Source organism: Suricata suricatta, chromosome 10 (genome assembly GCF_006229205.1).
Source record: "Suricata suricatta isolate VVHF042 chromosome 10, meerkat_22Aug2017_6uvM2_HiC, whole genome shotgun sequence".
Lineage (NCBI taxonomy): Eukaryota > Metazoa > Chordata > Mammalia > Carnivora > Herpestidae > Suricata > Suricata suricatta.
This window is the reverse complement of record NC_043709.1, coordinates 105993979-106009691: the sequence shown is the minus strand read 5'-3', so window position 1 is coordinate 106009691 and position 15713 is coordinate 105993979. Positions and strand designations below refer to the sequence as shown.

The 15713-nt window shown below is 38.9% G+C and overlaps 1 protein-coding gene across 2 annotated transcripts in view; it reads left to right on the top strand.

Annotated features, from left to right (window-relative positions):
- Positions 1–15713, top strand: part of MPP7 (membrane palmitoylated protein 7) — a 298285-nt gene that overhangs the window by 181587 nt on the left and 100985 nt on the right. For both annotated transcript variants that reach the window (XM_029953189.1, XM_029953188.1), the window contains exon 6: positions 7402–7533. In XM_029953189.1, coding sequence (XP_029809049.1) covers positions 7402–7533 — 132 coding nt within the window. The remainder of the gene's footprint in view (positions 1–7401; positions 7534–15713) is intronic.

Genomic DNA, 15713 nt, shown 5'->3' with positions numbered 1-15713 from the left:
TCTGCCAGCTCTTTTTTGAAAAGTTTAAAAAAACTTTCTGATTATTTATAATGTCATTAGAGTCAGATCTTCATTCATTCATTCATTCATTCTCAAATGTCCCCTGCCTACTGTGTGCTGAGCCCTGTAGGTATAACTTGCAAAAGATATGTGAAGATTAACGCAGCTGAGAGGAGAAACATTGGGTAAAAGCATGCATAGAAATACTGTGGAACACAGAGGAGGGGTGTTAAATTTAAATTTGGAAAGAGGGGTGGGAGTTAGAAGAGAACTTTGCCGAGGAAGTGACATAGAAGTTTAGCCCTGAAGATTGGGTTCAAGGTCATCAAAAAAGGAAGACGAGTGAGAGATGAGTTAGGGGAGGGATGTGAAAATTGATGTTTTAAATATGGTGAATAGCATATGAAATCCCATAAAGAAAGTCACTTGTCGAGTTTGAGGACATACAGTAAGTTCAGTGTTGCTAAGCGGTAGCTTGTGGCAGAGGGGAGGGGGCAGAAGTTCAGAGCTAGACAGGGGATCCTTTGAGTAGGGGGGTCATATATGTCCTGGTTTGTCCAGAAACAGTCTGGTTTGTGCCTCTGGTCCCAACATGATTATTAATAGCCTCTTTCCCATTCAGTTGTTTCCTTCTTTAGATAATAAATTAACATGGCTACCCTTATTTTGAGCATCTTAAAAAATTTGGATTTCATCCTAAGAGCAGTTGGAAAGCCACTGAATGAATTTAAATAGGCAGGTGACACAGTCACTCTTGTGTACAGGTTCTCAGAGTGGACGGGGGTGGTAGGGTGGGAGAAGTGGAATGCTGGATGGAGGAAGGCTGGCTTCGAGCCTGTGGGAAGAATCCAGGTGTAGCATGATTATGGCCTTAGTGAAGGGGATGGCCGTGGCGGGGTGGGTGGAACTGGATGTAGCTTCAGTACATGGTATTGGCACAACTGGTTAATTATTGGGAAAAATATATATCTAATATGTATTATGTATAATGTAATATATAATAGATTCAACTAGATTAAACATTTGAGTATAAAAAATTGAGCCATAATCATGGGATAAAGAAGAAACATTCACAACCACAAGAACGGGTGGTCAGATACACACACACACACACACACACACACGGATAGCTCCTGTTCACTGGCTGCATTAATTTTCCTTTTTTGCATGCATAAATATTATATGTACATTTTTTCCCATTGTAAATAGAACACACTACTTTTCGCTTTGTGCACTTTTAACATGTTGGTATTTTGTGGGCTTCTCTTTGGAGCAACATAATTATCTAACTTCTCTCTTGTAGGTAGACATTTCTGCCTTTTTTTCTTCTTTTTTTGCTATTTAAACAGCACATAATGCACATCTTGTATTGACCCATTTTATTGGGTCAATAAATCATTGGATTAAAATATCTGCACATTTGAAATTTCAGTAGTGATTGCCACATGCCCTTGGAAGTGACCTGGACAGGCCCCCTCAGTGCATGTTGCCAGCCATCGTGCATGAAAAGGTCCTTTCCTTTTGCCCTTGCAAGCCCTGTGCAATTAATGTTCTTTTTCAGTTTTGCTAATTGATCACTACCGGAATCTATGTCAGTGCTTTTCCTGTACAGCTTGTTGCCCTGAAGTCTCCAATAGTTAGGAAGTGACTTGTCATTTTGTAACAGTTGTCTCACATTGAAGGCTGTCAAAGATGTAATGATTATACCCAGCCTTGAAATCTCTGAGTCAGTCGGTGCCATGTACAAACAATAAATAATAATTACTTTTATTACTCAGTACTGGTTACAAAATCCAGTCTTACTGTCCAGATCTTAGAGTAATGAGGCATCAAAGAAACAACAGATGGTGAGAATAGGGAAGTGTTATTAGTAGAAGTGATAGGATGTGGGAGCTTCTTGGGGTGAAGGGGTGGGCAAGAGCAACAGGGGTGGCCTTGGGAGCACTGGTGAAGGGGTATGGATTTCTACAGAGACTTTGTTTCGTGGGGAAACAGAGTCGTTAATAAATACCCACTCCTAGGCATCACATGACCACATTAAAGGCAAATCCAACTCTGTGAGTCCTCATTCAGAGATTCATATTTTGATAAAACAGTGAAGTGACATCATCTCTGGAGCATGGTATTATAATTTAGGAAGTTGGGGAAAAGTTGGTGGGTTTTACAAAGGCAATAAAATAAGAATAATTGTTGAAATTTTCAGCTTTCCAAAACATGCACTTAACCAGAAATTAGTCATTGCCTGAGCATGTGGAATGGATGAGACTTCATTAAAGCATGCAAAAGGGAAAAGTCAAGGTTCCTTCTGGAGGAATAAATCAATATTACTCATTCTTATGAGTTAGACACTTAATTCTGTGGACCTGACAGATACTTAGAAAATAGACTCCAGGAGGTCCAAAGCAGTGAGAGCCTGTGTGCCTGATGAGTTACAAGGCCTAGTGTTCAATTTCCTGCATAGTCTTCTGAGCAACAGGTAAACCCATCAGTTGTGATTGGGGTGATTATGGCATATGGAAATACGATTTTCTTATTTAGGTGTGTTGCCTTTCAAAAGGACAATCTGTAAAATGAAGAATAAAGTCACCACACTTAAAACAGGAAAATAGAATATAAAGTTACTTTTAGTTCAAAATACAACTATTGCTAACCAAAAGTACTTGTAAAGCAAAGCTATTAAAATTAGGAAATTAGTATCTCTAAATCTTAAAAATATATTTGGAATCCAGACATGGAGATGAATCCAAAGCTAAACAGGAAAAAAATACATAGCTGGTGTTATTAATATTGCCTATCCACTATAATAATTGTTTTATTTTAGATGTTTATTAGCGATCTCTATTAGTCTTAATTATGTGCAAGATCATTATCATAGATACCCAGATAATGGACATTTCTGATGTTCTTCATTCAACTCTTTATAGACCCATATTTCCATCTATTGTCATTCCTATCTTTCTGTCTGAAAGCCTTCCTGTACCATTTCTTATAATGCACATCTTCTGATGATGAATTCCTTCAGCCTTTGTATGTGTTTAAAGTCTTCAATATCCCTTCATTTCTAAAAGATATATTTGCTGGGTATAGAATTTTTGGTTTCTGACTATTTTAAGGACGTTCCTCTTCTATCTTGTGGCTCATGTTTCTAAAGTGTTTTGTCATTATTGTCTTTTTTTTTTTTTTGGCTGATTTTAAGTTTTTTGTCTTTCTCACTGGTTTTAAGCAATATGGTGTTATTTATTTTATACTTTTTTGTGCGTAGATAGATGGATAGGGGCTTTTCCCCCCCATAACATTTGGAATACTTTCTGCCATATTTCTTCACATACTTTTTAGCACCTCTCCTTCCTTTGGAGATGCCAATTAGGTGTATATAAGTTGTCCAGTGGCTCAGTAATGTTCCATTCATAATTTTTCACCAAGTCTTTTCTGTGTTGTTTGATTTTAGATAGTTGAGAAACTTCTTTAACTACAAGTGTTAAACTCATTCAAAGTGTACTTTTTAAAACATTTCAGACATTGTATCTTTTATCTCTAGAAGTTTGATTTGAATCTTTCTTGTATATTACGAGTCTCATTTTTGACCTTCCATCTAACTGTTTAAGCATTTGGAATACAGTGATAGTAATTGTTCTCATTTCCTTGTCTGCAGTCTATCTGTGTAGTTTCAGGATTCGGTTCCATATGATTCTATCATCTCTGTAATTTTCAGAGTTTAGTTCTATAGCATTATGTTTTTCTTCATTATAAGTTTTGTCAGTAACTGATTGATTCTCAATATGAGTTTTACTTTGTTCAATGCTGGATGTTTTTATACTTTTATAGATAATATTCTTGAGGATTTTTCCTGGTATGTAATTAAGTTAACCTGGAAACATGTGGATTCTTCAGAATCTTGCTTTTTAAGCTTTTTGGGTGAGATATTAGTTGTGTTTAATTTTGGACTGAGTATTGACCACTATTAAGACAGTATTCTCCTTACTTCCTGAGTGCACTGTGAATGCCGGGTTTTTCTCCCCTGATGGAAACAGGAGCTCTTTCTGCCATGCGTGAGCTTTGGTGGTTGTTCCCTGTAATGCAGAGTTTCTTCATCTTGGAACTATAACCATTTGGGGGCTGGAAAATTATTGGGGCGGGGGGCTGGCAGGGCAGAGCAGGATAATGCCCTATGTGCCGTCAGATGTTTAGGAACATCCCTGGACTCTATGCCCTAGATGGCAGTTATCATCCCCCACACGGAGACAACCCACAATGTCTCCAGACATTGCTAGTGGCTGCTGGGGAGTAAAATTGTTCTCAGCTACTAACCACTGCTCTAATCCTTTTTGGTACTTGTGTGTGTGTGTGCGCGCGCACGCTTTGACTAAGGATTGAAGGGGGACCTCCTGAAGATCTCCAGAGCCCAGTGTCTGTCCTACTCTTTTCTTTCACACTTTCCAGACCCTGAGAGCTTTACTTCCTCATCTTCCCAGTATTCTCAGCTCTGTTGTGTCAATTTAGGGAGACCAGTAGGTTCCACCCAGGACCTTCTTCCCCAACACAGCAAACCCTGGGCTCAAGAGACTCCCATTTGTTTCCTGTCTCCTAGTGATCACTATCCTTCATTGTCTGATATCCAGTGTCTCAAAATCATTGTTTCTTTTTTGTTTTTTTGTTGTTTTTTTTTGTTTGTTTGTTTTCTGTTTTTTTAGTTAGTTTCCAATACCATTCTTATGAACTTGATCTTGGCTCTCATCCTCATCCTTGAATGAATACTTTTGCTAAATACACAATTTTGGGCTGGCTGTTATTTTTTCTAAGCATTTTCAAGATAATTTTAACTGACTTCTAGCTTCCATTGTTGCCAATCAATCAGCTCTTGGTCATTTTGTTTATGTTTCCTTTCTGATGTTTTTAAGATCCTCTCTCTGCCTTTGGTGTCCTGTGGTTTCACTACAGATGGAATGTGTAGATTTGATGTATCAGATCTGGATTTCTTTTTATTGTTCCTGTTTTCTAATGGATACATTGGGTTTCCTGAATTTTCAGACTATCTTTCATCACTTGTCAAATTTGCTGCTGTTATCTCTTCAGATATTTATTTCTTCATCTTGATGCTGTTCATTCCTTTACTTTGAAACTCAGGTCTGATACAAAAAGCACCAGCCCCCAAGGAAAAAACATTAACTGGCTCATTAAAACTTGGATTCCTTGTTAATCAAAAAACACTAATAAGAAAGGGCAAGGGAATCTACCAAACACAGGAATACATTTGTGATCTATGTAAGCAACAAAAGCTTGGGTCCAGCATATTATAAAGAATTCTCACAAAACAGTAAGAAAAAGACAGATGGAATAGAAAAATGTGTGAGGATCTTGAACAGGTATCTCCCCAAAAAAGATTTCATTAGTTATAAGAAAAATGAAATTTCAACCATAAGAAGATACCACTATGCGTCCAGAATGGCCAGATTGAAACTACTAATGTAAAATGTTGGGGCTCATGTGACGTAACTAGAACTCACTTACGTGGTTGGTAACAGTACAGTTGGGACAAGCACTTTGAAAAACTGTCTCATCTAGTAATGTTGAATACACTCAGAACCCATGACCCAGATTTTCCTCTCTCAAATACACTTGACCTGTGAGCAGTGCAGGGACTAGGGTGCTGACTCCCTGCATGGTTAGAAATTTTGTGAGCTCATGCATAAATTTTGACTCCTCAGAATTAAAAAACTTTTTTTTAATGTTTATTTATTTTTGAGAGACAGTGAGAGACAGAGCATGAGTAGGGGAGGAGCAGAGAGAGAGGGAGACACAGAATCTGAAGCTGGCTCCAGGCTCTGAGCTGCCAGCACAGAGCCTGATGCGGGGCTTGAACCCACAAACTGTGAGATCGTGACCTGAGCTGAAGTCGGCCGCTTACCTGACTGAGCCACCCAGGTGCCCCTTGACTCCCCAGAATTTAACTACTGATAGCCAACTGTTGACCAATAGCAAAATATTCTGGTATTATATACTGTATTCTTCTGATAAAGTAAGCTAGAGAAAAGAAAATGTTAAAATTATGAGGAAAAGAAAATACATTTAGAATACTGCATTGTATTTATCAAAAAAATCTGCATATGAATGAACCCAGGCAGTTCAAACCCATGTTGTTCAAGGGCAAGCTATACTTAACCCGTGTGTGTGTGTGTGTGTGTGTGTGTGCGTGTGTGTGTGTGTGTTTACATGTGCACACACATCAAAAGATAGAAAACATTGATAGAAGCACTATTTCTAATAGCCAAGAACTAAAATCATTCCAAATGCCCCTCAAAGGCGTAATAGGTAAAGAAAATGTGAAATACTCATATTTTGGAAAAATGGTCCAGAGGTGAATGCAGCTGGACCCTTGAGAGGCTACTGCAATTCTCCAGGTAAAACATGATGACATCAGTGATCTAGATCAGGTGTCTCCCAAGTTTTCCTATAAAAATGGTCTGTTGCTTCCACTCAGTGTTTGCTCCTGTAGCATGACAGCAGCTAGAGACAATACAGAAATGAACGAACAATATGGCACAGTAACATTTCATTTACAAAACCAGATGGCATAGTTTGCTGGCCTCTGATCTTGAGCTGAGGGAAGAGAACGCATCTTAGGATATGTTTTGCAAGTAGATTTAACAGAATATGGATTGGGTGTTGGGGAGTATAGCATGGAGGAGAGGTTTTTTCAGGGATGATTTCTAGGCTTCTGGCTAGAGTAATTTATGGATTGTGGTGATGGTGCTAGAGAACGAGTTCGTTAGAAGTCGAAAACCCACTCTCCTGCAGCAGTCATGACGTATCAGGGTTTGAGTGGTTTTCTGATCTTTGGTCCAGAATGACCATGTGACCGTGTTTTGTGGGGTTTTAACCACCACAACAGTCATGCCTAGAAAAACCTTTTTATTCTTTTATACACACATTAGTGAACCTACAACAAATGAAAAGGTGAGAAAACAAGAGAAGAATGAAAGTCAGTCATATTGGTCCGTTCCTTTTGTGTGTTCTGCTAACAGTAGGAAGGGAAAAATACAGTTCCTCAGACCCCTACGGGCTCATTGACAATGTCCCTATAGCCTCCTTCTCGCCCTCCTAGCCAAAATACTAAGCCCCCCACCACTGTCCCCAGCTGCCACCCTTATAAGGATGAACCAGAGAATATACAGGTGAGAGGACTTGGATACCGACTCTTGTCCTACATGAGCAGCTCTGGATGGTGTGGGCAGCTCAGAGCTCCTGTTGGCTGCTCTATGATTCCTAAGATCCTATTTTCAAGTAGTTGCCTATTACCATTGTTAGGTCAAAATTGTAACACCAGTTTGATTTTCTTTATAGGTTGATGTACTTGGGATTTTATATTTGATTGATTTTTTTTCCAAATTCTGACTTTGATAGGCTTTGCTCTCTGTACACGATACTGTGGCTCAGAAGAATTACGATCCGGTATTACCTCCTATGCCTGATGATATTGATGATGAGGAAGACTCCGTAAAAATCATTCGTCTGGTCAAAAATAGAGAGCCGCTGGTGAGTTTTGGTCTACAGTTTATGCTCAGACTTGAGTAGATACCATGATAAATCCAAATCTGATGGGGACGCACCATTTATTCCTCTCTTTAAAACATAATTTTTCTGTCTTTTAAAATTTTAAAATAAAGAGAGCATACATGTCTACAAAACATTATTTAGGAAGTTGAAAAAAAAGCCAAATAAAATGGCATCATTTCAATGGTTATAAATAGCAATAATTTGTAAAATGTGACATTGACATTTATAAAAGAAAGCATACCATGAGCCAGTCACAGCTGATTTAAGACTAAATGGTGCAACTAAAAGTAATTGCTTATGGCTTTTCTAGAAAACTGATTTATTTTAAAGTAAAGGAGAAATTAATCAAATGTCTGTTATTTCAAAATTTAAATGTAGGGGCGCCTGGGTGGCTCAGTCAGTTAAGCATCTGACTTCAGCTCAGGTCCTGATTTCATGGTTTATGAGCTTGAGGCCCACGTTGGGCTCTCTGCTGTCAGCACAAATCCCACTTTGGATCCCCTGTCGGTTTCTCTTTCTGCCCCGCCCTCCCTCCCCTCTCTCAAAAATAAATAAACATTAAAAAAATATAACTGTACCTATTTATTTTAGCACCAGAATTTATACAATGTCGTATTGCCTCCGGGTTTATGGTGAGCAGAATGATGCTTCCTCACCATGCCCGATGATGTCATGTCGTAATCTTCAGAACCTGTGAAATACTACTTTAAATAACAAAGGGACTTGTCAAGATTTGGTAAGGATCTTGTGATGGGAAGACTATCCTGGGTTATATGGTGGGCCCGGTGTCATCAGAGAGGTTTTTTACTTAAGTGGGAAGGGGAAACAGGAAGTCAGAGTTACAAAAAGGAGATGTGATGATAAAAGCAAAGGTTGGTGTGATAATTGCCATCAGCCAACGAATGCCAAAAGTTTCTAGAAACTAGAAAAGGGTAGGATCAGATTCTCTCCAGATGCTCCAGGAGGAACGCAGCCCCGCTGACACCTTGACTTTAGCCCCAGGACCCTCATTTTGGCCCTCCTACCTCCAGAACTGTAAGATAACACATCTGTGTTGTTTTAAGTTGTGAAATTTGCATGACACATTTGTGTGGCACGTTTGTCATGGCAACAGCAGGATATCAGTATAGAGTGTCTCCATATTTTCCTGAAACTACATTCAGAAGAAAAGTAAATTTCACCATCTACCAGTTGATTTTAAATGTGTTGTGGCCCCCCCCTTTTTTTTTTCTAATTAAGACATTTTGGTGCTCTTAAAGCAAATAGTAGGGGGTAATGCAATCCTTGCTAGGCACTATGTGAGGTACTTTACATATGTTGTATTTATCCTCATAGTTGGTATCTTTTTTTTCTTATTTTTGCAATTTTATAGACTAGAAAACTGATATGCAAAGAAGTGAAACAACTTACTTAAGTATCACAGCACATGAGTGGTAGAACGGAGGTCTGGGCTCTTTACCTTCAAATACTAGTTTTTTTCTTTTACACCATATTGTGTCTTTCTACTCTTCCCTTATAGGTTTTTTTTTTTCATGTTCCTATTTTGTTTAAGGGCAACTTTGGTACATTGATAACTGCATTGGACACTCTTACCCAGAAAAATACACAGATAAGTTTTCATGTAATACAAAGGAATTTATTGAACCCCTGATGCTCATCCATGGAGGTCCTTGGGCTCCCTGTATTCCTGGTTAAGATTGTTTAATGTAGATTATAAGTTTATTCCTTTCATCTGTGGTTTATAATTCTGATAGCCTGAATATCTCTTGGTATTTATTAAATAGAAGGTGATATACTTAGCGAGGAAAAATGGCCTTTAGTTGGGATATAGAGAGATCTGTCTCAGGGTCTGTCACCATTCAGTGACTAATTCTTGGTGGCTTCTGTGCATCCATCAGTAAGAATACACTTTTTGTCTTGACATTTTCAGGCACTTAGGTAATCAAAAGGCTGACCATCTTGAGGAGTTCAGGAATTCATTAGCAATAATATCTTTGACCAGTTGTAAATTTCCCAGAGGCAGTGGTTTTTGCTGTGTTGGTTTCGTGGGCTAACATTTAAAGCACCACCAGCAACATTTGTGTCCAGAACCTCTCCTGATCAAAGGTCTTCACAATGTTTGCAAAAGCAATTATGCATGTGCTGCATTGAGATTTTTTAAGTTTTAACTGGACCTGCTGTAAATTAGTTTCAATTTAAAAAACAGTCGAATGAAGTATAGAAAATAACCCTAATGTTGTGTTATCATCTTTTGTTACTGAATATATCACATGCTTTAGCTGGTAAGCATGTCACAGCTTAAATAATTAGACTAACTTCGATGTCATTGTCCTTTCTTAGCTCTGTCTTGTTAAAGTTTATATAATATAGAATATTTAAAATGAGAATCTGAACTGGGATAACGGCAAGTGCTACACGTTAGACTCAGACCAGACAAGTCTTTACATACATAGTGCAAGAGAAGAGAGGGAGTACAAAACACCCACAACGTTATTACTTAGGTGACAAGTGCCATACATTCAGGTAGCAAGGATAGAAGGAAATGCATGGAATAAAAATGTCAGGTTTCCGTGAGATTAGTTGGAGACCGTGGGGCCGTGCATGTGCCAGGAAGAGGCTAGAGATGAAGGAAAGGGAGCCAGGTAAACTTAAAAATTGGTTGAATTGTTAATATGTTTAAAAATTATTTCTCTTGGGGCACCTGGGTGGCTCAGTCGGTTAAGCCTCTGACTTTAGCTCAGGTCATGATCTCACGTTTCTGGGTTCAAGCCTTGCGTCAGGCTGTGCTGACAGCTCAGATCCTGGAGCCTGCTTTGGATTCTGTGGCTCCCTCTCTCTCTGCCCCTACCCGCTCATGCTCTGAATCTCTGTCTCAAAAATAAATAAAACATTTAAAAAAAAAAAATTATTTCTCTTAAGCATGAGGATGTTTTCAGATTTGTAACATTTGTATATTCAGGGGCTATCTTAAGCACCTCTTGGATTTGTTGAGTTTCTTACTCATGTTCCATGGTTTAATTTGGCAACTTCTTAATATACCTAATAGCAACTTTCCTTTCTACTTCCTCTCAAATGTGGGAATGTTAAAAAATTTTAATGCTGCTTCTTCTTGATCCATAATTTTTATTCTTTTTGCCTATTTTATATGAATTAAAAACTGTCTTATGTGTTTCTCCATTATTTAAAAGTAAAATAAAAGCTTTTCCCCCCAAACATATGCAGTTAACTTCTCTAAACTCTAAGCTTATTTTTTATATTAATTTTTCATATTTAAGGCAACTTAATGCAATTTAAAGTACTTCAAAGTTATTTTACTTTAAAAAATTACTTTAATCACTCGTCCTTTGTCTTCCTTCTGAGCCACAATTTGATTGCGTGTTTCTTGTTCAAGGAGCTGCATTGAAAAAAATAAAAAACTTCATATACACAACAGCATCTCCATGGGATGAAGAAATCCCCAAAATATTTGTTAGGATTTCTGAGAAGAGTATTAAGGTTTCAGATGTCATTTCAACCTTGGTATATGAAATCAAGTGAGGAGAATTACTTGTCTTAAACTTTATTTCATCCAGATGTATAATTAGTGTTATTTTTAGTTTGACCATTATTATAAAGGTAAAGTAGGATTATAGGGTGAATAAATTTAAGGTTTAAAAAGTAGGAAATGGTTATTTTCAACAAACTTGTTATTTTGAACTTGTCAAATGTCATTTGTCATTTTGGAGAGGTTATTAGAAATGCCACAACTACCAAAGGGGTAGGAAGTGGGGGAGAAGCAAAAGCTGAGAGAAGATTCGATCTAAGGCATCCTTAGAAGAATGCATCCAAGTGGTAAGAATCAGAAATAGTTAAGATGAAGAAACCAAACTGAAGTAAAATTCTAGTGATTGGATGGTCAAGACATTTTTGGCAAATGATTCAACAGGAAAGGCCATAAGATTTAGCAATGAAGGGGTTAGTTTATCAGTATTACATAAGGATGTAATTTTGTTTGTTAGTTTGAGGTGTAATGTGGTGAAATACACACCAAGCTGGCATTAGATAGCCTGAGTGGGAGGTATTCTCCTGTCGCTTCCTTGTTCCGTATCCTTGCAGTACCGTTAACCTCTCAGGCCGAGGCCCCTTATTTGAAAATGAGGAGACATTCCTCTCCAAGAGTGGTTTGAATATCAACTAGCATATAATGTATTTGAAATGCTTTGTAAGCTTAATGCATTATGCAAGCGTTACACGAATGTTGTAGAATGATAAGGTTGAAGCTCTAGATGGCCGCTGTTGAAGGGGAGCACCATTTCCGGGAAAAAAGGCAGAGAGGGCACAGACCATGGAGGTGTTTGCAGTGGAAAGGTGAGACGCTGACTGTCTGAGGGGAGGGGTGGATAAGTGAATTGAGAGGAGGAGACAAAAACAGTGGTCAGGATGCAGGGAGCAGAGCTCTCCTCTCTCCCTGTGAATTTGGAACAATCTGTATCTGTTTTATCCAGAAATAATTAACAATAAATAATACTTTTTAGGCATGCTTAAGAAAGTGACATTCTATTAGCGAGTGAGTGGATTGTGATCCTAATTTTTAGTTTCTTGCATGGATTGTCCTTGCTTCTTTCAGAACAGTGGTGCTCGAACTTTGGTACCGTAACAATGACCTGAAGTGCTTACCTAAAGTGCAAACTTCACGACCTCTACCCTAGAGAGTAGGTTTCAGGTGGGACCTGGGAATCTAGATTTTTTTAAATGTCTCCGATGTTCTTGATGCAAATGTTTGGTAGATGATAGTTGAAATCACTTTGATTTCAAAGGTGCAACCTGAAATCAACAGCACTTCCTGCTTAAGGAGGTCCTGGGAATATTGGCAGTGCTGTAGGACATGCAGTTTTTATGGAGGACCTCATGATAGTGTGGGCTCAGCAGGTCCTCTCTTAAAAACCATTTTACAGCAGTAACAAGACATATGTAACCAGAATTTTAACTTCTTGGTCTAACCCAAAGTTCTCTGTACTCTTTCTTTCTTTTTTTTTTTTTTTTTGGGTCAAAATCCCCCAGAATAAATTCTTATATAAGAAAATATGTGAGTACTAAAACATTAGATACAACTTTAATTTATTTTACTTGTGCTGTCTGTGCCATAGGACTGTAGACTTTTGCAAATATGATCTTATTTTCATGCAAGTATGTTTCACTAGGAATACCTCCAAGAATTGTGAGTATAGGAAAGCAAGGTGGAAGTAGAAATCTTCAAGAATGAAGGGATCAACACGAAGGTTGAGTCCAGGGCTAGTGTCATGTAGAGAGCGGGAGATCATTTCTCAGGGCCCGTAGTTCACCCTCCAGGGATAGACAGAATCGGCAGGTAGCAGGCGCCCCTGTCAAGGCTTGTATCTGTAGTAGAGTAACCCTTCGGTATTGGAATGCTCTTCTTTATCTACACATTCTAGAAGTGATCTCATCCAGCCCATGGCTTTAAAAGTCATCTGTGTGTCAGTGACTCCCAGATCTATTTTTCTTCCAAATCTTTTTTCTGAACTTTAAATTTGTATGTCCATCTGTGTACTTTATATCTCCATTGGAATGTTGAGGAGACCTCTCTCTCTTCACGTGTTCAAAAGTAAACTGATCTTTGTCCCAAAATTCGTTCTTGCCTTAGGATTCCTCCTCTCAGTTGATTGCAATCCCATCTTCCTAATTGCTCAGCCAAAAACCAGAGTCAGTCTTTGATACCTTCCTTCTTTCACGTACACTTTCCAGTCCTTTAGGAAATCCTTTCGGCTCTACCAGTAATATATCCAGACTATTCATCACTTCACCTCCTGCCAGTCAGACCCAAGCCTCCTTCATCTTTCCCCTGGATTATTTTAACCACCCCCAATTTGTTTCCTTGCTTTAGCTCTTGCATTTCTGCCCTTTTTTTTTTTTTTTTTTTTAAACACAGTAGGTGGAATTAACCTTTAGATTATGGTACTTCTCCTGTTCAGGTTCTCCTTGTTTCTTTGAAAATAAAATCCAGAGACCTCACAATAATCTACAAAGTTCTACATGCTCTGGCTCCCTGATATCATCTGCTCTCACCTCCTCCTGCTTCTCCCTTTACCTTACTCCAGCCACGCTGGCTCTTTTGGTCTTCCTTGATCATTCCATTCAGCGTCATTTCAGCACCTCTGTATTTTTTTTGTATATTCTTTCCCTTTGGCTAGTCCTTCATCTCTTTTTTACCTTTCTTTACTCAGATGCCACCTTCTCATTGAAGCCTGTATGTTTCCGTTGTCTGCCCTGCCCCCATCATACCCACAGTGTTGCTACTTTCTAACATACTGTATGTCTAATTATTTCATCTTTTGTTTGTCTGTCCTTCTTGTTTGTTGTATGTTCCACAACAGAGCAGAAATGCTTAGTTTTTTCATACATTACAAGCTCTTAGAACAGAATCTGCCACAGAGTAGGTTCTCAATAAACATTTGTCAACTTCATTGAATAAGTAAAAAAAGACAAGCATTAAGCACAATAAACTCATTGGTCCCATACTGAAAAATAGTGTAATTCATAGTGAAGCAAGAGACTTACTCCAGTTACCTAATTCTGCATTACAAACCATCCCCCAAATTTTGTGACTACACAATATTAAATCTCATAGTTTTAGAGGTTGATAGGCTCAGTTGGGTGATACTTAAATAGCGTCCCTCATATGTTCAGTTAGATGGTGACTAAGGCTGAAGTCATCTGTGAACTTCATTCCTATGACTGATGCCTGGATCGGGATGGCTGGAAAGTTGGAGGCTGATCAGACATCTCTTTCCATATGACATCTCCACTTGGCTGGTGTGGGCTTCCTTACAGCATGGCAGGAATCATTTCTTACATGGTGTCTGATTTCCCGTAGAGCAAGTATTACAAGAGGCCCCGGTAGCAGCCGCAAGTTTCCCTATTGCCTTAAATGCCTTAGGACCATTTTCGCTATTTGATATGGGAATGTGGCATGCATGTACAGAGAAGGAAGGAGTTGATGATCTCCACCATAGATAAGCTACTGCAAGGGCAATGAACTTAGAATTTGTGAGTAAAAGTTAAAGATATAGAGTGAGCAGTACTGAATAATAGTTAAGATTAAAAATTGCAATTCTGATCAGTTTGCCTTAGATAGGTCCTGACCTTACTGTATGCAAGTTTTCTGATCTTAGACAAATTATAACCATTTGTGGTGATTTTCTCATCTGTAAAATATGGATGAACAGAGATTGGGGTTCAAGGTGGCAGTGAAGGAAGATCCTGAACTCCCTCCTTCCCATGAATACAACAAGTATACAACTCTATATAGAATAATTTGAAAAAGACTAGAAAACTGTATGACAGAGCCTCTATGATCAAGGACAAAAAGGGTAGGATTGGATAGGAGTGGCAGGGACACCATAAGTTAATAAACAAATATATAAATAAAACAGACAAAACAAAATAAAAAAACACAAAACAAAACAACAACCCACTGTAGTTGCAGTGATCTACAGCCAAGGGGGGGGTCTCAAAAACACAGAAGTTTTCCTGGAATTAAGGGGTTTGTGCTCTACACCAGGCACCCAGACCCTTAGATTCTGCATTACAGAGATGAGCCCCCTAAATGCCAGGCTTTGAAAACCAATAGGGATCATGTTCAGGAAAATCACAGAATTATAGGGAATGGGAAACCTGCTCTTAAAGGACTCATATGCAGACTCACTCACCCAGGACCCAGCACAAAAACTCCCAATTTGAAAAGCACCTAGACCATATGTGAATGAGACCCACTTCCTGATCTTAAAGTGCTTGCCAGAGAGGCAGGAAACTTTTGGAACTTTCCCTAGGGATGGAGTCACAAATATGACAAATAGGATGGTGCCATATTTGTGACCTCTTCTACCTTGCTAAAGGTGGTGAAGGTGGGAGTCATTTTGGAACAACTTCTCTAATCTGCTAGGGCTGAAGGGTGTTCCCAGCCAAGAACCCGGCCACCCCCCACACTGTGAGTGTGCATCACAGCTGGCCATGCAGTAGTCCTGCCCACACCGTGGCCACAGCGCAGCCTTGTGCCCCTCAGTCCAGCCACACATCACAGCCAGGCTGGGCAGCAGCCTGATACACTCTTGCCTTGGAGATGTAACCCCACCACAGCAAACAGGTTCATACATCCCACACGG